The 25,604-nt window shown below is 41.3% G+C and overlaps 1 protein-coding gene across 2 annotated transcripts in view; it reads right to left on the reverse strand.

Annotated features, from left to right (window-relative positions):
* MAGI3 (membrane associated guanylate kinase, WW and PDZ domain containing 3) overlaps positions 1–25,604 on the reverse strand; it is a 362,774-nt gene that overhangs the window by 140,001 nt on the left and 197,169 nt on the right. For both annotated transcript variants that reach the window (XM_073667169.1, XM_073667171.1), the window contains exons 3-4: positions 17,523–17,642; positions 337–549 (exon numbers count right to left, since the gene is read on the reverse strand). In XM_073667169.1, the coding sequence (XP_073523270.1) occupies positions 337–549; positions 17,523–17,642 (333 nt within the window). The remainder of the gene's footprint in view (positions 1–336; positions 550–17,522; positions 17,643–25,604) is intronic.

Consider the following 25,604-nt stretch of genomic DNA (forward strand, 5'->3'; position numbering starts at 1 on the left):
TTTTTCTTTATATTCTAGAAAAGACCACCTCTTTGAGAAGATCACCTCCTTATCCAGACCACATTCTGTACGACAGATTTTTAAGAAGATCACACACGTATCAAACCTATTTTGGGTGGTCATCTCAAAGAGGTCTCACTTTAAAGTTTTTTGAAGATACTGTAATTTTACTACAGCTTTGATTATTTGAAATGCTTCAAAATACATTTTTAATAAAATATTCATCACACTAGATAATTCTATATAATGTAAAATAGCCTAATAATATAATCATTTATTAAAAATTCGCTCTGTATAGTACTCAAGGATCTTCACTCTGTTGAATATTGGTCTCACCTGCACTTCCACTACTGCCATTCACAGCCTCTCTTTCCTCATCCTCCTCTTCCTCCGGGAGTGAAGAATCAGTACGCTGCATTTTACTGACAGAAGTAGTTCTTTTCCGAGTAGTCTCGGTATCAAAGTCTCCATCAAAAAGGACCCCATCCACTGAATCAGGCTGGAAAGGACTAGGCTCAGCAGGAGGTTTTGGAGTGCCATAGAAATTGCCTATGGTGATACAAGATGAATTGAAATGACGTATGATGATATAAAAGAACATTTAACAATACAAAAAAAAATGAAAAATAGACAAATGAAACACTATATCATTAAAAAAAAAATCTAGGCTTCTATCATGCCAATCAACCCTATCAAAACACCTGGCTCAGCAAGTGGTCCAGCCTCCAGAGCCTCCTCCCCCCCTCTCCACCCTGCTGTAACTGCTTCATTCAAATTCCCCAGTCAGAATGTCATAAAGAGATTATGGAGTTATCGTACATCCTAGCTGTATACTGGTTACATTTTCGAGATCTCGGGGAATGGGCCAAATGCCTACTAGGGTGTCAATCAGTTCTAGCACCCCAGGGTGGGGAGATACGTAGGACGGCTAGCAGAAGCAAGATAACGAAGCAGTGTTTGGTTTTCAAGCGTAACAGGGGCCTGGCCAGATCCGATGGCGCCAAAAAAGCCACCATATGACGTGTTGGAAAGAGCTGGCACTCCACACCCCCAATGAAGGCCAGCTCACAAGGCCAAACATCAAGCCGGTAACTGACATGTTTTATCTGCTTATACCTTTTGCACTACTACTTTATTTGCATATCTGACCATAGTATATGTATAACCATTGACTATATAGTGTTCTGTCTAGTGTACCCTTAAGGCGATTAAATAGATAAATTTAACCTTGGGCTGCTTTTTTATCTTGATTCACAAATCCACACGTCCGTGAACTCAGTTTAACTTCACATGCTACCGGAGCGGGTTTCTGGCCTGATATAATCTCGTTAACGGGCCGGGCTTATATCTAACAAGGAACTGGTGGCAGTCCTACCAGGCTGGCAAAGCTCTGTTTCACTGTTGCTAGTGAAAGGGGCCTCTCAACCTGTCAGGGTTGTGAGCGAGCGTTGTGCAACGCCAGCGGCTGCGTGGGCCACCCTCTCTCACTCTCCGAGCCCATGTGGACAGGGGGTGTCTGTGTAAAACTGTGCCAAGCTAACCTTATGTATCCCAAGGGGGTGCGGAACGTCACGTTGGTGAAAGTGGGGAGACAGTACTGCGTGATCCATCCGAAGTAATAGTGAAGTCAGGCGGGGCTGCGAGGAGCGGTTCATCACAGGTTGCCCATATAAATACAACAATTGTCTGACTAATCAAACGGCCCCAAGACAAAGTATAAGACACATAGGAGAATAGATTACCATTACTAAAAGAGTGACAACCATCATTTCTCATGCTATATGTCCCATTAGATACTTATTTCTGCACATAATTATATTCTTTAAGCCTCATCCAGACATCAATATTGCACATACGTGTTCTATCCGTGTTTTTCAAGGATAAAACATGTACCCATTATGGTCTATGGGGCTCTTCACATGTCCGTTTCGTCCGGTATCACAGATGAAAAGTGCAAATACAAGTCTATGAATCATCCGTTAAAAACACGTAGAGCACATGGATGGCACCCGTGTACCATCTGTGTGCCGTCTGTATTTAACATTGCAAAGGATAAGAGAAGCTTTGTAATTTATTTACTTATCCATCTGTTTAAAATACTGATGACACTGACCAAACACTGATGAGTTCACAAACGATCACAGCTCACAAATGAAAACAGCCTTTTCTCGGCACAAATGTGTGACAGAAAAAACAACAACATAGTTTATATAGCAGATACGGGCTCACCCGTTTAGAATAAATTCCACAATCTCTCCCACTGGTAAAGACTGACCAGCACAACAATGTCCTTCTCTCCTCCCACACACAGACAGATCTGATTCTGCTCAGCTGCCTTATAAAGCGCCTGAAAGCCTGGACTAGCGATATGGGAGCAATCATTTCCACCCAAGCTCCTCAGGTTGCTCCTAAAATCCAGATGCAAAATCTGGTCCCATTCAAATCTTCTCAGCAACCTACTGTTGCTGGAACCTCATCTTTGGAGCTTATATCACTAAGGCTACCCACCTCGGTGACACATATCTTCAATCCACAACTTTACCACTTGCTTTCCTATAGCACCAATGTGAATAATGCTCTTATGTGCACACCACTGTTGAATATGTTGGTGCTATATAGTCATAAATAGAACAAACATAGGCATAAGTACATATTATGCTAGCTTAATGCATTAATGCAGAGATGAACACCGCTTAGGGCAGATTTGCCATTTGTCTTATCTGCAAGGATAAAGGTCACTAGGAGATTCCACTCTGACTGCAATCGTGCAAAGCTGATTTGATCTAACCATGTTACTATACCAACCCACCGAGACATATCACAATCAAAGGTAAGCTGACACTTGTGACCTTTTATGTAGATGTAATATTAGAAACAAATGTGACCAATCTGATAACATTCATCTAAGCATTGTCACTTATGGCTGTGATGCTCTTTAAAGAAACATGGAACTGTGTGATCATCTGGGTGCAACTTAAAAGCTAGTCAAACCTGATGATTTCTGCGGATCCAACTCAATTTCTAATGAATATCTATGGTGTGTCTCGACCTTCCTCTGATGACTGTCGTTGGGCAATACCAAAATTGACCATATTGGATCTTAACATGCCCAAGAACTGCATCAACTTATTCCCCTCTATACAATCTACAAACGTGATTGTATAATTAGGGAGTTGAGAGAAACAGCAAGCTAAAACTGAATGGGCACCTACATCCATTGTATAACTCCATGAACATTAGGCTGCATTCACACATCCGTGCGTCATGGTCTGTGATTCACGGACCAGCTGCTGATATCCTGACCCGAAATTAACTCAGTCACATATGAGGCTGTAAAGTTCGGTGAAGAAAACTGCTGTTAGTCTGTACATTGCAGCTCTTACTTGGATTCTGACATAAATATTAGCGATGAGCGAGTATGCCTCATTAACCCTTTCGGCGAGCACGCTTGGGTGATCGCCAAGTATTTTGGCGTGCTTGGCGTTTCATTCATTGTCGCCACGCCTGCAAGTGTCACGGCTGTTAGACAGCTGTGACACATGCAGAGATAGCCTGTTCGCCAGGCTATCTCCACATTTGTCACAGCTGTCCAACAGACAATGAATGAAACGCCGAGCACGCCAAAATACTCGGCGAGCACCCGAGCGTGCTTGCCGAAAGGATTAATGAGGCATACTCGCTCATCTCTAATAAAGATATGTGAATTCAGCCTGTCTCAAACTGATAAATTTGAACTAAAATGATCATTTGTTGGGGAAAACATAACAATGAACTTTGCTTTAGTTGCCTGATGAATGACCATCATCGTCTTGAAAGAACATGCTTAAGTTAACATTTTTTGTCCAATTGGCAGTCCACAAATGATCTTTCATAGAATAACCTGCCCAGAATATGCTCAGAATATTCCCAAAAAGATCACCTAGCCTTCATCCAGCATTATTAAATTATTACGTCCAGCGTGAAATAATGTAATGGCCTATAATCGACTGAAAATGCTTGGATGTAACAATCGATTACCATATTGTCAGCATTTGTGCAACTATCATCCCATGTCTATGTAATCTTTATGGCCATCTTTCAGCCCATTGGTTAGCCTAGCCTGAAGTCTGCTATTCTAGAAAATATTTCAGCAAACAAATCATTGACTTTAGTAACTTTATACACGGTACTTCTGGGGAACTGAACATGCCAATCTAGGAATGCAAGTTTTGAGGTACTGCTGTGAATTTAATAGTAGTATTTTAATTATTGTGTGTGCATGTTTTGTGATATAGGCTATGAACAGATCCACTTAAACATCTTCCTGAGTCCAATCAATAAGAAGAACTATTGGAAGATGAATTTCTGTACTATGGACTTCTGAGCTTGCATCACTTCCCCTGAATAAAATATTTTTTTCCTCTTTCTCCAATATTTCATGCATTTCATTTTCAAAGATGCAGTGATATTTCACATACAAGTTTTTATATCTGTTACATTATTTTATACCTGGTCCTATAATTATTGGGAATATGTAAATTACAGTTTGGTCCAGAGCGATTTAGTCTTTGTATGTAAGCGTTCATTTACACTTGCACATAATCACGTATACAATAAACAATGTCATCGTAAATCAGGACTAGCATAGGATGTCAGATAAGCGTTTATACAAGACAAGAATCGTGAATGAAATGGATGAATAGTGACTAGTACATCATAACAGACTTATCCACCATATGTTTGGGCTTGAAACAAATAACTCTGCCCTTCACCTTGCCTCAGTATCAGGAAATCATAAACTACTGAAACTTTTCACTCCCTCCTCAGTCCTAAAGTGGAGGACCCTATTACCAATCTTAACACAGACGATGTGGCCACTTACTGAAATTTTTTCTTGCAGTATACGGATAAGGAATTATTACACAAATCCTTAAAAGCATGGATCCCCCACTCCGCACTTCAATCAGTTCATTTTCCACCTTTGAGCCAGTCATGAAAGAAGATATCAGGCTCCTCACTTTTTTGTGTACTGGTACCTGCAGCGGAGACTATTTCCTCATACCTCCTCAGGTCCCTCTCCCCAGCGATCACTACTCGCCTAACTAAAATATTGAAATCTTTTTTTTCTGGTATCTTTTCTTCCTCTTTCAAACATACCATTATTACTCTATTAATGAAAAAAAAAAAACATTCTTTGACCAGAACTGCTCTGCTAATTACAGACTTGTCTCTAATCACCCCACCTTTTCTAAACTAAACTCACTGCAGGCTAAGTCTACTCTCGTCTAATCCACTATCTTTCAGATAACTTACTTTGAAATCTGGTTTCTGCTTTTTACATTCTGTAAGATCTACTAACAGGTAAATATAATGGTAACATCTCTCTTCTTATGCTGCTGAATCTCACTGCAGCATTAAACACCTCCTCAGTATGCTCCCCTCTATCGGCCTTAAGGATATTGCTCTCTTGGTTCTCTTTCTATCTCTATGACAGCTTCTTCACTGTATCATTTGCTGGATCTTCTTCCTCATCTTACTGTTCAAGTTTTTCATGGTTTAGTCCTAGGTCCACTCCTCTTTTGGCTTTACATAGCCCCTATTGGACAAACAATCAGCAGATGTGGCTTTAAGTGCCATCTCCTCTCTGAACATCTCCCCGGCACTACTACAAAATAACAGTGACTATCCGCTGACTCTATCATCATGTCTTCCTTATCTGAAATTGAATCTTTACGGAAATGAACGTTCTGTGTTTGTACTTACTGCTAACCTATCTAAACCTGAAATTTGCATTTTCATGTTTGGTACTGCTATAACTCCAAAGCCCACTGTCTTGTGATTAGGTTTCACTCAGATCTTTCCTTTATTCAGATATTCAATCACTCACTTGCTCAGGTCACATGAGCCTTAAGCTTACAAACATCTCCAGAATCTACATTTTTCTTACCTTTGAAACTGCAAAAACTCAGTCACTCTGATTTATTACCGCAACTTACTACTTATCTGCATTTCTCTGCCTAATCTCATCCCTCTCCAATCTATTCCGAATGCAGCAACCAGACTCATTTCTGTCCAGCTGCTACACGGATGTCTCAATCCTGTGCCAGTCATTCACTGGTTGCCCATCCACTATAGAATACAAAATAAATTTCTCACACTCACCCACAAATCTGTCCACAGTCCTGCACCACCCTACCTCTCCTCCCTCATCTCAACTCTACTTGTGCTCTCCATTCTGCTAATAATCCAAGACTAACATCCTCCATAATTTGAGTCTCCCATTCCCGTTTCAAAGGCTTTTCTCATGCTATGCTAGTTTTCTGGAATGTACTACCCCAGACAATCCAAATAATTTCCAGTGTCTACAGTTTTAGGTGAGCCCTTAAAACATCTCTCTTTAGATAGGTCTATCACATCATCTCTCTAATATAAATGTTTTCAGTTTTCCATTCAAACAGGTTTCTTCAGAATCTGGTCCTTTCCATAATTTCCCATCACACACTCCACGCACTTAGTGGTACTTTGCATCTGGACATATACAGATACTGGCTGGTAACCAGCTTATACAACTTTAAATGAATACCCATAATTATTATAAGGATGGCTGGACCATACCCTACAATCACGTTTTACATTTTGTGTCATGCCTATTTCCTCATAGATTGTAAGTTTTTACAAGTAGTACCTTCACTCTTCTTAGTTGAAGTGTTGAATTATGTGTTACTCTGTAATGTCTGATATGTTTTGTACATGTCCCCTATAATTTGTAAAGTGCTATGGAATATGTTGGCAATATAGAAATAAAACTATTATTTATCGAACCAGATGGGATATCCTTTGCTCCTCAAGTTCATCAGTGAGCCTTGAACATCCATAGATGATTCACTGGTTGTCCATCCTTGGACAACTTATGGTATAAACCACTTCATGCCAGTAACACCCCATAAGACCTTTCGTTTTACCAATTCTCTGACTCAGTCATCAAGCCATCATAAATTGGTTATTGTTAAAGTTGGTCAAATCCTTAAGCATGACCATTTTCCCTGTTTCCTAACCAAAAGTGATGTGTTATAGTAACATACATCTAGTAACAATACGGTATAGTTTTTTCCCCATAGACAGATTTCCTTTTAGCTTAGGATTTTGCTTGGTAGGTGGATGATGCTAAGCTTACTGATTCCAGCAAAAGAACAGTGCTTTACATGATCAAAAAGCTATACTGTAATCGCTTGAAGACCCAACGTACACAATAAAAGAATGAAAGATAATGGGAGTAGTACGTTACAAAGGATGTGAAAGACCTTTCTGTAGAACTGATCCTTGAAGCCGAGCTTCTTCATTGCTACACCTTCCTCGGTAACATGTATAGAATGCAACATAAAAAATGTCTGTTATCCTTCAGGACCCTTCTACCCGGGCACATCTTATATAATATACCGGTACTACAATGAGCCAATCTTCTCAGCCTCTAATGAATGTCAGAATTGCACTACAATCCACGTCACAGTAAAGACTATTTAGCAAGTGTGAGCCATGTAATTAAAAGTTTCTAGTGGTGAATAAAAAAATAGAAAAGCTTTTGACAATTTCTGTAATAGAAATTTGTAAAGGTGTAGATGGAGGTAAGTTTAGAAAAATATCAACTCAATCTACACTCAAGTCTTTCATAGGGTTATGAAGCTATAAAAAAATAACCACATGATGTGGTCACTTCTCGATTTGATAAATCATTAAATAAAATGTATTAAAGTAATTGAGTATCTGGAAATCCAGATCTGGGGCAGTTCATAATGAGGGCAATGTGGGCTACAGCCCAGGTCTCAAGGCCAGATTGCGTTCATCATAATTTTGCGCCACCATCAGTGGTGCTTATTAACCACATGGAGTGGTGCTTATCGATTGCATGGAGTGGTACTGTAGCTGTGTTCCGCCGATAGTCGAATCGTAAATTATATTATAATGAATTGGGGAAGGGAGGGTGGGGGCGAGAAAAAAAGACATGACATGAGGAGTATAGAAATATAATGAATTGGGGGGAAGACAAGTAACTAAAAGTAATTGGGAGGTCACAGGGCGGGATGGGCTGAGACGCCTTTGCCCCCTGGGCTGGTCTCCTGCAGGCTGTTCGGGGCCGCTTGATGCTTTGCCGCACTGCATCTTGTCTCCTGGCTGAATCTATGTGCACGCCTGCTGAAGAGAGTGGGGGATGCCGTTAACCGCCGCCCCTGAGGAGTTGGAAGAGCAGTCACCACAGTTCAGTAAGTGGACACCTGCAGAGCAGTGATCGGTGAGCCGTGCTCTAAGAATAACTTGTGAGTGCTGGTAGTGGTAGAGCAGGCAGAGAGCCTGCGGTGAGTAATAGGCTGGTTCCATAGGTGACGTGTATTGCTGCTGACAAGCAGTTTCAGTGCCTGCGCAGGCCGCTACTAGCAGGAGACGATAGAAAAAAAAAGGTTTTGATACAGTGTTAGTCAGTGGGAGAAACCAAATAATAATCTTGTAATTATTTTATTTTTGTTAGCCATTAAAATGTATCATAAGTGATGTTACGAAGCAAGCTTTCGAGACTGCTTAGGTCTCTTCATCAGGCATGGTATAGAATGCAACATGCCTGATGAAGAGACCTAAGAAGTCTCAAAAGCATGCTTTGTAACATCACTTATTTTATTTTTGTTAGCCATTAAAGGATAACATAACTACAAGATTATTATTTTGGTTCTAGCAGGAGACAGTGACTACAGGGGACGGTTTATGGTAGCTCCTCATCATGTCCTCTAGTACTGACGCACAGGGAGAAAGCTGATGAATTCAGGACTCTCTCCCTGCCTCTCAGATGAGCAGGACATGTGGCCACCGATAGTTCTGCCATTCTGGATAAAATGAAGGTTGGAGGCAGGTGGAATTAAGACATAATTAGTGAGGTGAGGGGGGATGTTTTGGGTATGTAGAGCACTTCTAAAAAGGTGTCTAATAGGGTTGAGTGAGTATGTTCTGTCCGAGTATGCTCGGGCCGACTCCCGTGTGCATGATTTGCGACTGTTGGACAGTTTTATTACATGTGAGGAATGTCTATTTCTTACACATTCCTCACATGTAATAAAGCTGTCAAACAGTTGCAAATCATGCACACGGGAGCGATTCAACCATATCACCGAGCAGCTATAAATACTTGGAGCTCGGCCCGAGCATACTCGGCGAAACGGTTAATAGACCATACTCGCTCAACACTAGTGTCTAAATTACTTATATGGACATCAGGTGCAGTGAGGGATTTTATATTGAGCAGAATATCTGGTAAAAATGGGGAGTAGACATTCTCGGCCGCCCTCACCCTGCCATCCACATGAACCTGGACCCAACTGGTGTAGTTACTGGAGAAAGGAAAAGGTGGTTCGTTACAACACCCAGTGTCGCATTAAACATGTCCCTGAACGTCCTTCAGAATGCTGGAAAGATTTTTTCCTCCCCTTATTCTAAGAGCCACTTTTTTTTATTTTTCCATCTCCACATGACGGCTTTTTTTTTTTTTAGCAGAACACGTTGCAGTTTTGTATAACACTATTCATTTTTAACATATAGTGATCTGAAAAATGGGAATTTTTTTTACCATGTTTGAAATGGTGAAAAAAAACACAATTCCGCGATTCTTGATTGGGGGGGGGGGGTTGTTTTTACAGCGTTCAGTGTGTAGTAAAAATGACCTGAAATCATGATTCTCCAGGTGAGTATGCTTACTCTGTGATACCAAACTTGGATAGTTCTTTTTTTTTTTTTTATTTGAGCAGTAAAAAAAAAAAATTGAAATCTGTAAAAAAAATCAAAATAATAATAAAATAATAATATCAACATTTTCTGAGACTGTAATGTTTGATTTTCCTGTCAGAGGAGCTGGATGAGGGTTTGGCGTTTTTTGACTAGTGAACTGACATTTTTATACCATTTTGAGGAGCTTAAAGGGGTATTCCCATCTCCAAGATCCCTATCCCAATATGTAGTAGGTGTAATAATAATAATAATAATATTAGCAAATACCTCCAATTAAAAATGTAGTATATTTTTTCTGATTCGCTATGTCGCTTACCCCGTGTGTAGGGCATTGCAGGACCTTAGGCATCCATGGTTACGACCACTAACAACTAGCTAACTGTCACTGTGTCAGTGGTCATAACCATGGATACCTAAGGTCCTGCAATGCCCTGCACATGAGGAAAGAGACATAGCGAATCGGAAAAAATATATTACATTTCTATTTGGAGGTACTTGCTAATATTCTTATTATTACACCCACTACAAATTGGGATAGGATCTTGGAGATAGGAATACCCCTTTAATACCACTTTGAGCGTTTTTCCTTGTTTTTTTTCTTTTTTTTAAGGAAGGTAACCACTAGTGGTGAGCGCAAGTGCTCGTTACTCGAGTTTGTACAGAGTATCGCGGGTGCTCACGTGACATATTCGAGGCCCCACGGAAGCATGTCTCACGGCTGTTAGACAGCCACAAAACATGCGGGGATTGCCAGTGTATGTCCAAAACACAGAACAGGTGTCAAACTTAAAATTAGAGTTTTTCTCTGTATGTTCCACTCCACTGATGAAAAATCACTGATGCCCGAATGAGCCCGTAGGATGAGCCGCTCATGGGCCACTGCTGTGTGTCTGCCCCCCAGGTTAAAATTTGCCAGCCCTTGGGGGACGGACATGTAAGGCCATGTGCACACATTGAGTATTTGGTGAGTTTTTTACCTCAGAATTTGAAGCCAAAACCAGGAGTGGGTGATAAATACAGAAGTGGTGACTTGTTTCTATTATACTTTTCCACTCCAGGTTTTAGCTTACAAATAAGGAGGTAAAAACCTCACCAAATGAATTGAGCACCTTTGTGTTCATCAAACGACCTCCCAAAACATTATGTGACATATCACATGATAAACCCGGATGGTAGGAGACCCACACACCCTAAATTGCTCTGTGCCCTGGCCACCCTTAATGCACCCCTGCTACTTACAGTACAGACCAAAAGTTTGGACACACCTTCTCATTTAAAGATTTTTCTGTATTTTCATGACTTTAAAAATTGTACATTCACACTGAAGGCATCAAAACTATGAATTAACACATGTGGAATTATATACTTAACAAGAAAGTGTGAAACAACTGAAAAAATGTCTTATATTCTAGGTTCTTCAAAGTAGCCACCTTTTGCTTTGATGACGGCTTTGCACACTCTTGGCATTCTCTAGAAGAGCTTCAAGAGGTAGTCACCGGAAATGGTTTTCACTTCACAGGTGTGCCCTGTCAGGCTTAATAAGTGGGATTTCTTGCCTTATAAATGGGGTTGGGATCATAAGTTGTGTTGTGTAGAAGTCTGGTGGATACACAGCTGATAGTCCTACTGAATAGACTGTTAGAATTTGTATTATGGCAAGAAAAAAGCAGCTAAGTAAAGAAAAACGAGTGGCCATCATTACTTTAAGAAATGAAGGTCAGTCAGTGCGAAAAATTGGGAAAACTTTGAATGTGTCCCCAAGTGCAGTTGCAAAAACCATCAAGCGCTACAAAGAAACTGGCTCACATGAGGACCGCCCCAGGAAAGGAAGACCAAGAGACACCTCTGCTTCTGAGGATAAGTTTATCCGAGTCACCAGCCTCAGAAATCGCAGGTTAACAGCAGCTCAGATTAGAGACCAGGTCAATGCCACACACAGTTCTAGCAGCAGACACATCTCTTCAACAACTGTTAAGAGGAGACTTTGTGCAGCAGGCTTTCATGGTAAAATAGCTGCTAGGAAACCACTGCTAAGGACAGGCAACAACCAGAAGAGACTTGTTTGGGCTAAAGAACACAAGGAATGGACATTAGACCAGTGGAAATCTGTGCTTTGGTCTGATGAGTCCAAATTTGAGATCTTTGGTTCCAACCACCGTGTCTTTGTGCGACGCAGAAAAGGTGAACGGATGGACTCTACATGCCTGGTTCCCACCGTGAAGCATGGAGGAGGAGGTGTGATGGTGTGGGGGTGCTTTGCTGGTGACACTGTTGAAGATTTATTCAAAATTGAAGGCATACTGAACCAGCATGGCTACCACAGCATCTCGCAGCAGCATGCTATTCTATCCGGTTTGCGTTTAGTTGGACCATTATTTATTTTTCAACAGGACAATGACCCCAAACACACCTCCAGGCTGTGTAAGGGCTATTTGACCAAGAGGGAGAGTGATAGGGTGCTACGCCAGATGACCTGGCCTCCACAGTCACCAGACCTGGACCCAATGCAGAGTGAAGGCAAAAGGGCCAACAAGTGCTAAGCATCTCTGGGAACTCCTTCAAGATTGTTGGAAGACCATTTCCGGTGACTACCTCTTGAAGCTCATCAAGAGAATGCCAACAATGTGCAAAGCAGTCATCAAAGCAAAAGGTGGCTACTTTGAAGAACCTAGAATATAAGACATATTTTCAGTTGCTTCACACTTTTTTGTTAAGCATATAATTCCACATGTGTTAATTCATAGTTTTGATGCCTTCAGTGTGAACGTACAATTTTCATAGTCATGAAAATACAGAAAAATCTTTAAATGAGAAGGTGTGTCCAAACTTTTGGTCTGTACTGTATGGTTTAACATTATGTACCAGAAAGGTCAACTACATGACATTTCCTAGGGGATCCTGAACAAGTGTTCTGAAATTCTACGTCAGGTTGCCATAAGTCATCCTTAATGTCCAGTTTTGATCCAAAGAAGGAATTGGCCAAGAAAAGGATCAAATACTGTCATACCTTTAATTCCTTAGCAGTACAAGTAAACATGGGATTTCAAAGATTGGAAAAGGGGATTACCGAATGACAATGGCACAAGGGCATATTATAAGCCTTTGATTTTCTACACATAGGACATAAAAAAAACCTTTCCTTTAAGTACATTTATGTTCGGATTTTTAATAAATCTTTACGACTGATTAAAGGAGATTTCGGTTTTATTTTTTGTTTTGTTTTACCTTGCATTTAAAAAAATAATAAAATGCACAGGAAAGCAATGGAAGAGACCGAAGGCAGAGTCGGAACGTTGGCGCTGGAACGGCAGCTGTATTTAGAATTATGCACAGGAAACCAATGGATTAATAACTAACTGGTAACTGTGCCCCTTATTCTGAGGATTGGTAGTAGTTAGACTCTTACTGAGAAAGCAAAAGAATATCATAAATATGCACAATCATTTCTTTTTCTTTACTTATGGCATGTGAATGCAATAATCAAAAATTACTTCACTTTTTTTCTATCGCGCACAAGAACATTCAAACCAATCCAGATATTGATATTTAGATATATGCCAAAGTGTGCAGCTTCCAAGTGGTTTGACTGGCAAAAAAGGTCTTATTTTCATCAGTCTTTCACTATATTAAACTTCCAGTATTTACAAACGTAATAAAAAAAATCCCATAAAAAAAAAAAAAAAAAAAAAAAAGAGCAGTAAGTGAATGCAATCCAAGACTTGGCACCAAGAGCGGGACATTATCTCTGTGGAAATTAGGTAACTGCAAACATGCACATAGATTTTAGGAGATTAATTTAGGAATCTTGGATACTAGAATTTTCTCTTCGGCAATTAAAAGCAACCAGTAAACAAATTCATACAGTTCATTTTTTTTCAATGTTTAAAATTAGAAATATTTGGCAAGATAACACAAGGTAGAACATGATTCCTGAAGTATTTTGCTTACATTTTTCTCATCTTGCACAAGCCTTTAACTCCAAATAATGAAACTAATATTAGAAGCATTACACATTCCCTTTAAAGGGAAGAGGTCACGTGAAAAAAAACGCTATTACCCTGCAGATATGGGGTTAATCTGCAGGTTAATAGCGTTCTGAACTTGCCCGGCGCCCGCACTTAGACTCTCGCTGCCGGGAGGAAATTTACTTTATTCCCCCTGGCAGCGTTGCGGTTTCTATACAGAGAACAGTGACTGAACCCGTGCTGGCGAAAACTACGCGACTGAAACACGAACTCTGCCGGGAAGAATAAAGTTCATTTCCTCGCGGCAGCAGAGGTTTAAGTACCGACGCCGAGAAGGTTCAGAAAATATGTGCTCAGTGGTGCAGACCCTTCCCAACCTCTACTTTATGCGTTTGTGCAGTACCTTACCTAGCCGATTTTATCTGCTACCATCTACATCAGTATAGCTGCTTGTGTACAGCTCAACTCTCCTGCACTTCTCCACAATAGAATAGCAGAGTTGTGTTTACTGCCTGCTGCTGAGAGAACAGTGATGTGAAACTGCAAATGCTGCTCTGTTGATGCACATGTCAGAAGTTATCCTCTGTCATATGCATCAATAAAGTGATATTCGCAGTTTCACATCATTAGTCTCGACACAGCAGGTATCAAACACAGCTCAACTAATCTCAACATTTGTGTACAAAGCCCCATTCTGTAGCACATATTTCCTTTCTACCCCTCTATATACAGCCCCATCGTGTAGTAAATCTCTTCTTTCAGGCCACTCCTACAATAAATCTCCTCTCTGCCCCTGGTAAACAGAGCCCCCTTCTGAAATATATCTCGCCTCTCAATCCACTGCATAGAGCCCATCCTGCAGAATATTGCTCCTCTTCGTTACCAGCATTAAGGCACACTCACCATTGCGTCCTCGTATGAGCTCTCAGCAGTGTAATGAAAGAAGCTCTGCCCCTCTGCATGACATCATTCCTCACAGAAGCAGCTCCTTATTAGTGATGAGCGAGAATGAATTGTTAACCCTTTCATTATAGCCACATTACAGAACAGAGCTATGTTGGCAGGATGCCAGCTGAGATTCTGTTCTGTGTATGGATGACCATGAGCTACAACTACTCCAGGACGGTTACAATGATAACGGGGGGTAAATAGAGCTACGACGAACATTATTAAGGCCCCGTCACACTTAGCGACGCTGCAACGATCCCGACAACGATACGACCTGTCAGGGATCGTTGCTGCGTCGCTATGTGGTCGCTGGTGAGCTGTCAAACAGGCAGGCTCATCAACGATCAGGGGAGCAGGCTGGCTGGTTCATCAACGATCAGCAGGAGCAGGCTGGTAACTATGGTAAACATCAGGTTACTAGGGGCACACGCGCACCTAGTAACCCGCTGTTTATCATGGTTACCACTCTGCTACAGTGAGCGGGAGGTTAAAGCTCACTTTAGCAGGCTCGTAACCATGATAAACAGCGGGTTACTAGGTGCGCGTGTGACCCTAGTAACCCGATGTTTACCATAGTTACCAGCCTGATCGCTGGTCCCGCTGGTCACACACAGCGATGTGTGCTGACCAGCGGGAGAGCAACGACCAAAAAATGGTCCAGTACACTTTGCAGCGATCAGCGACCTCACAGCAGGGGCCTGATTGTTGCAAAGTGTCACACATAGCGACATCGGTGGTGAGGTCGCTGTTGAGTCACCAAAACCGTGACACAACAGCGATCTCGCTAGCGATCTCGCTATGTGAGACGGGGGCTTTAGGGTGGTGATATGTGTAAATAGGGGGCAGGTTAAAAAAAAAAAGTTATATTGGCACAAATATATACAGACAGACAGGCAGATTTGTGTTCAATGAATCACTCCCGTGTGCATGATTTGCAACTGTTTGGCAGCTTTATTACATGTGAGGAATGTGTAAGAAATAGACATTCCTCCCATGTAATAAAGCTGTCAAACAGTCGCAAATCATGCACACGGGAGTGATTCAACTATATCACCAAGCAGCTCTAAATACTCGGTGCTCGCCCGAGCATACTCAGCGAAAGGGTTAATAGAACATACTCGCTCAACACTAGTGTTCATTACTATAAGACCATTTGAGGAATAATCTTTTAATGGATATCAAAAATGTACATTAAGGCATGCAAGGTTTTAGATATTAAATGTTAAACCTTTTTTTAGTGCCAAGATTCGTTCTACAATAACCTGTTTAAGATACAGAAAAATCACTCAAAATCTCAACAGTGCACATCTGAACTAGGCCATACTAACACCCTGGGAATATAGCAATGATCACGCGGTTTGTTTTCTCCAGTTCACTGCAATATTGGAGAGAAATAATGCATCCAGCGTCTCCAGCTTGTGTGGCTCTCACAAATCTATTTGTTGTGCGGTGGATGGAAAAGCGATGATTGCAGAGCAAATCCCTCAAACTTCTGACCTTATCTAAACGCCCACACAAGATTTTAGTTTACCCGTACAAATAGCTTTAAACATTACTAGAACAAACCCTGTTGTCTCAGTTGATTCCCCTCCCTTCTGTTGAAAGTCTCCTTTGTCGATTACAAAACTACACAAAAACACTACACTTAACAGGAGCAAATCCAATTGCTATTGCCTGTCCCGTCTAACTCATTCCCCCGGCTGGATCCACAATGAGCATCCTTTTTATCCTGTTCACTAGCAACAGGTCATGGCTGATTACTTCATGGGTAAAGTGGATGTGACTCATAATTACATTTCTGACCTCTCAGCATCATCTCGGCTACTTCTAAATCCTCTTCAATCACCTTTGAGCTACAGCTTGAGATGCAGATGGGTCACAGGGCCTCTAATCCTATCCATTGTTCCTTGTTCCATACAAGCTATTATTTATCCCCCTGGGGCCACATGCCCATAATTTCCAAAACTGTACAGACAGCTGTTACTTAAGAGGCAACTCAATCCAAGGCACAGTTCCACTCCTTCGTTTACCTGATCACCTTCGATCAGATTTTCACCATGAAATGCACAACTAGGCATTCTACTATTTAAAGGGGGTACTACAGATTAAGCACATAAATGCTATTGTTTGTACAAGTTCTACCATATTTTATATTGATTTTTCATTATCATTAAATCGGAAAGTTCAGATAGTATGTCCTGTTCATGTGATGGCAGCACATATGCACAGTTCACAACCCGGATGAGCACTCCATAAACTCTCAATAATAAATATAAGACAAACGCCACAAGAAAATATATAATTTACACTCTCAAAAAAAAACAAGTAGCTCCTAGTAGAATAACCCTGCTCACAAAGACCATCTACTCCACATTGGGAACATCACGCTGGGAATTCCCATAATCACAATGGCAGTCAATCAGTAGTAAAGTAGATATCTGAAGACATAATGAGGTAAGCTGACAGGGAGCATCTAAACAGACACCACGACGCGCGTTTCGCCTCTTCGTCAGGAGCATTCTCAGTAAGTTATCACCTATCCAAAACTGGAATTAGCACCAAATCCGAAAACATTTCCCTCTGTAATGGAGAGTTGGCCGGACATGTGCAATTCCAGCATGCATTACTCTTCCATTCACTGTCTATCAGGGATAGCCAAGTACAATGCTCACCTATCTACGGTAGATTTATAGACATTGAATGAAGTGGTGGCCATTGCTCCATCCAACAGGGCATATATTAGCAATATGCAATCACTTACTAAGGAATGCCTCTTTAAATTTATTTGGTCACAAAAAGGGGAGTCTTGAAGGCAATGAACATACACTTACATGGCATGAAAAGGTTTGCATAGCATACACTTACCATCATAGGTTCCACTCTCCAGCAGCACACCACTATCTTCTAAGACTTTAAATTGATCCACAGTGATAAAATTATAATCCACACCAGGGACCTCTCCATCTCTGGGCGACCGAGTTGTACCTTAAATGAGAAAGCAAAAAAATCAAACATACAGATCACCGTACGGATCACCAATGCCTGGTCTGGACTATTCAACAGCAAGTTAAAACAAAAATAAAACTTCACACAAAGAATTGTGTCCACAGGGACGATGAAAATCAGGGGCCAAGATGAAAAACCAAAGAAGAAAAAGTTCAAGAAATCCTCATTTGAGAGAGATCTTTTCCGTGAAACTAGGGCAATGAATTATGTAGTAAGAGGGAATATAAAAAACAGACAAGTTTTTGCAAAGTCTTGAAGGAATAGCAAAAGTCTGAAGGGGAATAGAATTCATTTTCAGTGTTACTAAGCTGGCACTGTACCTATGTCACTGGGTGGGCAGGGAATTGTAGAGCCCTTAGCAGGCATAAACAGTACAAGGCTCAAGTTGTAAGTTCTAGCTGGATACTTGGATACGTCTGATAGCAAAATGACAGCATTTTAGGACTACATTGGATAGTTACTATAAACTGAATAGTGCAGAGCCATAATTAAGCATCCACAATTTAAAGGGCCCCTACTGTATGCCATGATTTCACATGAAGATATACAGAACTAGGCCATGAAATGTAACAGGAAGAATATCACTACCACAAACTATGCAAGGTAAAAAAAAGTCTGATGAGATGAATTTCATCATCTATGTAATGGGCATTAATGTACTTCAAATGCCCCTGTAATCTTAAAAAAGAAATAGACAATACAAAATCCTTGGATCCCCTACCACTTCCTGTACCGGCAAGGACCACCAGAGCCACAAGGATATGAAATTTAAGTGGCAAGTAATGTTTTTTTCTTATTTATATTTTATAGTTAATGGGAATCTAATAACAGGTTATTGCTATGTAACCTGAGAGCAGCATGATGTAGAGCTAGAGAGACTGATTCCTGGGATGTATCACTTGTTAGGCTGTGATGTACTTTTAATACAATCAGTGCTTTTGGCTGTGATGTACTTTTAATACAATCAGTGTTTTATCAGCAATAGATTATCACTACAGGAATAGGTGTCCCGTGCGAGTCAGTCTAGCTAATCTGTAGAATACCGCCCCCACCACTAATTGGCAGCTTGCTGACAATACACAGGAAGATACCAATCAGTAGTGTGGGCGGGGTTATACATCAACAGCAGAGAAAACAGAGATTATATCAAAACTATACCAAACAGTCCAGTAAGTGATACATCTCTGGAATCAGGGTCTCTGTCCCTACATCATGTTGCTCTCAGATTCCATAACAAAAACCTGCTGATGGATTCTTTTTAACTTACCCTTTGACAAATTTTCAAAAATGCACAGAGCCAAAATATTTTGCTGGAGTTTACGTACAATTTTAATAGTGTTTTGGTATAATAAATGGCCATTCACAATTTATCAGGCATTGTAGATGGACCTTTAATTCATAGCCAAAGTACAGAACGGCTCCTATAACTATCAGTCTGTTTAGCTGGCAGTGAACACTGGGGCCAAAACAAAACAGGCAACTCATGGAAGATTCGTGTGTACAGCACTTAACTTGTTAGAGCAGCAGTTTGAGCTCCAGAGCTGCTCTTCCTACACCAACTGTGTCTGACTATGGTTGCAACTTTCAATTTAAAGAGTCTGGTCTGTGTGCTCCTCCACCCCTTCCTCTCTATAGTGATACTCAATGCATGTAAAGCCTCATTCAGATGTCAGTTTTTCATTTATGAGTCCTATCTGTGTTTTTCACAGAGAGACCATACCATGTTCCTATCACAGTCAATGGGGCTGTTCACATGTCCAGGTATTTTTGTGGATCAAGTGGTCCACACCTAAGCACAGAGAGAAGTCTGATTTTGATCAGAGTTGAATGCAAGCTTTTTAATGTAAATCACCAATGTCTAACTGAGCACTAAGTACAATGGACAAAAGTCTCCAAGGAAAAGTATATTTGAAGAAGGCAATCAGAGCTAAAGGCTTTTTACGGAGGTGTGCGACCAATATTTAAAATGTTGCAATACTGCCATGCTGCGTTAATTGAGTGACCATTGACATAGCTACCAATGTTTGTGTTGGTAACTTATAGAAGTTTTACTCCCTCACCCAGCTCTGCTATTCTATGGATATTGTTGTGGAAATCCCACCCCTTTTTGGCCAAGGATGCCACAAATTTGCAGGAACTGTTTCTGAAAAAAAAAATTGTTGAAACATTGCGACAGTGGCAGCAAATTCAGGACACTTGGCATCTGTAAATTGGTATAATGCAATACTATGGAAAAATGCCAAACTTGATATAAAATATGTATTACCATGCTGATTTTACTTTGGATTTTTCCTGGCAAAATCTGAATTAAATCCCTGGTACAAACTATGCTCTCATATCTGCACAGATCTACTGCATGTGAGGGAGGTTTTCTATACACCACTTACTTTCAATGTCCAGGAAATTTGTAACAAATTTCATCAGAAAATAATCTATTGTTTAAATAAGGTTTTTGCGTATGTATTTTTTTTTAATTGCCAATTTTTTTTTTCATGTCACGATCTTTATTTAAAAAAAAAAAAGAAAAATAAGCAATTTTCACACTGGCCACCAGGGTCACTCCAGAGCTATACTTCCTGTCCTTTCAAAGTTCAGAGGGAACGTGTCACCAGTTTTGTCATGTAACAACTGAAACTATTACCTTATTCAGCACTCCATAAATGTTCATATAACCCCTGACTCCTCCTGTATACACCCAAAAACCTTTTTAAATTCTCCTGGGCTGCATGGAAATTGGGTCAGTCTGGTCCGATGGGCGTGGTTTCGGGCCTCTCCATCCTTCCCCCTGGCTGCTGCTCGCCATCCACCTTCTTTAATTGACGTGGATGACACCTTTAGTCATCCATAATGTCGGGCAAAATCTTGCGCCTGCGCACAGAAATCTCAGCTCACACCTGTGCACTATGCTTTGCCCTACTGCGGGCAGAGCCGAAAGCATAAGTGCGCATGCGCCCACAGTAGCGCAAAGCATAGTGCACAGGTGCGAGCCGAGATTTCTGTGTGCAGGCGCAAGATTTCGCTCGACAATGTAGATGACGAAAGGTGTCATCCACATCAATTAAAGAAAGAGGACGGCGAGCAGCAGCGGGAGGGAGAGGCCCGAAACAATGCCCATCAGACCTACCTGATTTCCATACAGTGCAGGAGAACTTAAATAGGTTTTTGGGGGCTACACAGGGGGAGTCAGGGGATTATATAAACATTTATGAAGTGCAGCACACTGAATAAAGTCATAGTTTTAGTTATTGCACTACAAAATTGGTGACAAATTCCCTTTAAAGCAAAGATTCTCAGCAGAGGTAGGATAATAAATCACCTCTATACACAGCTGATAACACAGGATCCATTAATCACAATAGGCAATGACACAGCTGACCGTGATCTTCCGCTCTACAGAATCACCTTTGCACATGCTTCAATACAAAAGATAGCCACAATGAGCAGACTCTGACCCTATTGTTGTTTCCTAAAACAACAGAACCTTTGTGTAAAAAAGCCCCAGTGATCAATATGAAAATTAGGCAGCGGATCCCAGCTGCCTAATTGGGTGAGCTGGCTGTCAATCAGAATGATGTCGGAAGTCACGCCCCATTGCGTCAGTACAAGCAACTGAATACCTGGCAGGAGTGGTCTGTGACCGCTCTGTGCCGGGGAAGAACAGCGCCAGGCACAACAGGCAGGAAAGTTGCAATTATCTAACTGTTTGTACTTAGGCACACTTTTTGTTTTTCCATAAAGTCCCGGATATAACCTTTAACAATAGAGTAGCAGGAGTTTATGAGGAAAGAAACAACCTGACATCTCGGTAACATAAAAATACAATAAAATGACCATGTTTCATTGTGTTACAACCCTATATGCGGCTATAAAAGTGACTGACTGTACAGACTACAATTAGTAGTACTGCTCAAAGAATTAACTTGTGCGCAGGTATAAAAGGATAATGATTCGATAGATGATACAAAGAACCGATTTTGCCGCTTGTAAAAAAAAAAAATATATACAGTGCCTACAAGTAGTACTCAACCCCCTGCAGATTTAGCTGGTTTGATAAGATGCAAATAAGTTAGAGCCTTCAAACTGCAAACGAGAGTAGGTTTTATGAACAGAAGCATAAATCTTACAAACCAAAAAGTTATGTTGCTCAGTTGAATTTTATTAAATTTTAAACATAAAAGTGTGGGTCAATTATTATACAACCCCTATGTTTAATATTTTGTGGAATAACCCTTGTTTGCAATTACAGCTAATAATCGTCTTTTATAAGACCTGATCAGGCCGGCACAGGTCTGTGGAGTTATCTTGGCCCACTCCTCCATGCAGATCTTCTCCAAGTTATCTAGGTTCTTTGGGTGTCTCATGTGGACTTTATTCTTGAGCTCCTTCCACAAGTTTTCAATTGGGTTAAGGTCAGGAGACTGACTAGGTCACTCCAACACCTTGACTTTTTCCCTATTGAACCAGGCCTTGGTTTTCTTGGCTGTGTGCTTTGGGTCGTTGTCTTGTTGGAAGATTAAATTACGACCCATCTTAAGATCCTTGATGGAGGAGCGGAGGTTCTTGGCCAAAATCTCCAGGTAGGCCGTGCTATCCATCTTCCCATGGATGCGGACCAGATGGCCAGGCCCCTTGGCAGAGAAACAGCCCCACAGCATGATGCTACCACCACCATGCTTGACTGTAGGGATGGTATTCTTGGGGTCGTATGCAGTGCCATCCAGTCTCCAAACGTCACGTGTGTGGTTGGCACCAAAGATCTCGATCTTGGTCTCATCAGACCATAGAACCTTGAACCAGTCTGTCTCAGAGTCCTCCAAGTGATCATGAGCAAACTGTAGACGAGCCTTGACATGACGCTTTGAAAGTAAAGGTACCTTACGGGCTCGTCTGGAACGGAGACCATTGCGGTGGAGTACGTTACTTATGGCATTGACTGAAACCAATGTCCCCACTGCCATGAGATCTTCCCAGAGCTCCTTCCTTGTTGTCCTTGGGTTAGCCTTGACTCTTCGGACAAGCCTGGCCTCGGCACGGGAGGACACTTTCAAAGGCTGTCCTGGCCGTGGAAGGCTAACAGTAGTTCCATAAGCCTTCCACTTACGGATGATGCTCCCAACAGTGGAGACAGGTAGGCCCAACTCCTTGGAAAGGGTTTTGTACCCCTTGCCAGCCTTGTGACCCTCCACGATCTTTTCTCTGATGGCCTTGGAATGCTCCTTTGTCTTTCCCATGTTGACCATGTCTGAGTGCTGTTCACAAGTTTGGGGAGAGTCAGAAAAGGCTGGCAAAAGAGATCTTTAATCCACACATGTGAAGCTCATTATTCTTGGTGCCTGAACTACTTCTTAATACTTTAGGGGGACCAAACAGAATTCTTGTGGTTTGAGGGGTTGAATAATAAATGACACTCTGAATTAACTTTTTACGTTTTAAAAAAAACAAAACAAAAAAAACAAAAAACAAAATTTGCTGCAGTGCATTTCCCACTTCCAGGCTGATCTACAGTACAAATGTCACAATGCCAAGTTAATTCCGCACGTGTCAACCAGCTAAATCTGCAGGGGGTTGAATACTACTTGTAGACACTGTATATATATATATATATATATAACAAAATAAAGTTGTTTTTTTGCTGCTGAAACAATTACATAAAATAGCTGAACAGACGGTGAGGCTGAATACTCCGTCTACACCTGTTTAAAGTAAAATGTGTCCCCCATACACAATTCCAAGTCATTCAGACTATAAACGCCCTCTCATTGCTCGTATTCGTCTCATCGGCCTCTTATCAAAATTGGTTTGGGCCATAATTATCTGTTACAAATCTCTGCGACTGACCCTTCAGCTTAATACAAACTGTGGTTTTAGCGTAAAAAGCTTCTCTAATTGGCCTCCCCTGGATTTATTTCGTAAAATAATAGCCACGCTTGTTAAAAAGCAGGCATAAAAGGATTTTGTGTGTGTCTAAATGGGCTTCTAATAAGCTGAGACAGACAGCAGATGTCTTGACCAGAGACTTGTTTTAACTGAATAATGCATCCCACCCCCCTTGGCGAGTGGTCTCTTAGCTTATATTGGTTTTTGGGAAGTCTAATGACTTGGCTACACAGCAGAAAGGGTTGATTTTTTTAAAAAATATACTCTTTATAGAAAATTAGAGGCCAAAACTATAAAGTCTAAAAAGTCCAAAATGAGGTCTTCACAATCTGAACAGCCTTCAAAACCAGTACAAATGTATGGTCTGCTTGTTCTTCAATCCACATGTTTTATTCATTGTATCTATTATTAATCCTAAATGAAAGTTCAAATAAAACTGTGCCAATGCCGAGGAATTTAGAAATAAAGCAAGGCCGGACAAAACCTAGGTAGTCCATGGATCTAGTGATTAGCTGCTACCACCTACATTTTCAGGTTACTTGCCCAGTGCATACAGGACTTTAGCCATCAGTGGAAAAAACTATTGCTACAATTTCTCTGTTCCCCAACGATCAAAGCAAAAACTGCTTTGTGAAAATGCAGAAAACCTCTTTCTTATCATTGATCCACATCGATTGTGCGTGTCTGGAAATAATCGCCATCATCGGCAGGATCTGTGCAAGTAATTATCACTTCTAGCATGTACAACGGGTTTGCCTGCATGGCACACGGCTCTCCTGGGAGTCACTGCTAGGCAGCAATATCACTCCATAATGATCACTTCACCGGAAATGTCCATCAGATCCACTGATCCTGAAGTAGTGGAACTGGCTCTCAAAATCTATAGTCATTTATTACACTGGAAGAGACCAATTCAATTTTATTATAGCAATCATATGCCTTAAAGGGGTAGTCTCAAGATCTTATATGGGTAAAATTGCAAAGTGCATGAAAAAAAGCAACTTTGCAATTTACTTCTTATAAAAAATCCTCCCCATTCTCAAGAACAGAAGAATTAGTCATTTTATAGTTTACAGCTCATTGCCAGGGTTCCTGGCCATTCTATAGTCTCAGAGTGGCCGGTTACCTAGGTAGGGAACGTAAGCCACCTGTAGGCTTTAGGCTTGCGCAGGGCTGAAGCAGGCCAGGATGCCGGACCCGAGCAGCCTCAGTCACTCTGCCTCTCTTTTCAGACTGGGAAAGAGCCCAGTATGAACCAGCCGTGCGGCCATGCCACTGGTACAATCTGTCAATCTTTACCAAAGCACCAAGTGCGGCAAGAACGACGTCTGGAGGCAAAAAACATAACAAAACACCATTAGGCTAAGTGCCCACGATGCAGAAATGCTGCGGAGCGTTTCTGCATCTCCCTGGCAGAAAAAACACATGCGGATTTTACATGAGTTTTTTCTGCCGAAACGCATGCGGGTTGTCAAGTGCTTTTCCAAGCGATTTTAGCATCACTTGGAAAAGTGCTTGACAACTTGGTCACACTATATAAATTCATGCAACCGGCATGGATTTAGGTTGCGTGATCAAGTTACGATGCTGCAAATGCAAAATCAATAGTAAAAAAAAGAATAAAAATGTTGAAAAATCAAAAAACATTATACTCCCCTTCCGATGGCCCCCAGTCTCCTGTACGGTGCATCCCGTGTCTTTGGCGGCTCGCGGTGCTTTAAAAATGACATTCCATGACGTCATTCAGTGATGTGACAGGTCACGCGACTGCCGACATCAGTGGTCACGTGACTGCTGACGTCAGTGGTCGCGTGACCTGTCACATAACTAAATGACGTCATGGAGGGTCCTTTTACCACCGAGAGCAGCCGAAGAGCCATCAGCACCGCCGGGAGCAGACAGGGGGCCATCAGAAGGTAAGTATATGTTTTTTTTTTTTAAATTTTAATTCTTTTTAACTACAGGTACTATGGTACCCGGGTCTGGATGAGAGTCTCCTCTTCTCCAAACCCAGGTACCGTCCGCACAGTGAATCGCATAATATCCGCATGTGCACGTGTAGTC

The sequence above is a fragment of the Phyllobates terribilis genome, unplaced genomic scaffold (genome assembly GCF_046119375.1).
Source record: "Phyllobates terribilis strain yellow unplaced genomic scaffold, ASM4611937v1 Scaffold_2__4_contigs__length_985480577, whole genome shotgun sequence".
In the NCBI taxonomy this organism is placed as follows: Eukaryota; Metazoa; Chordata; class Amphibia; order Anura; family Dendrobatidae; genus Phyllobates; species Phyllobates terribilis.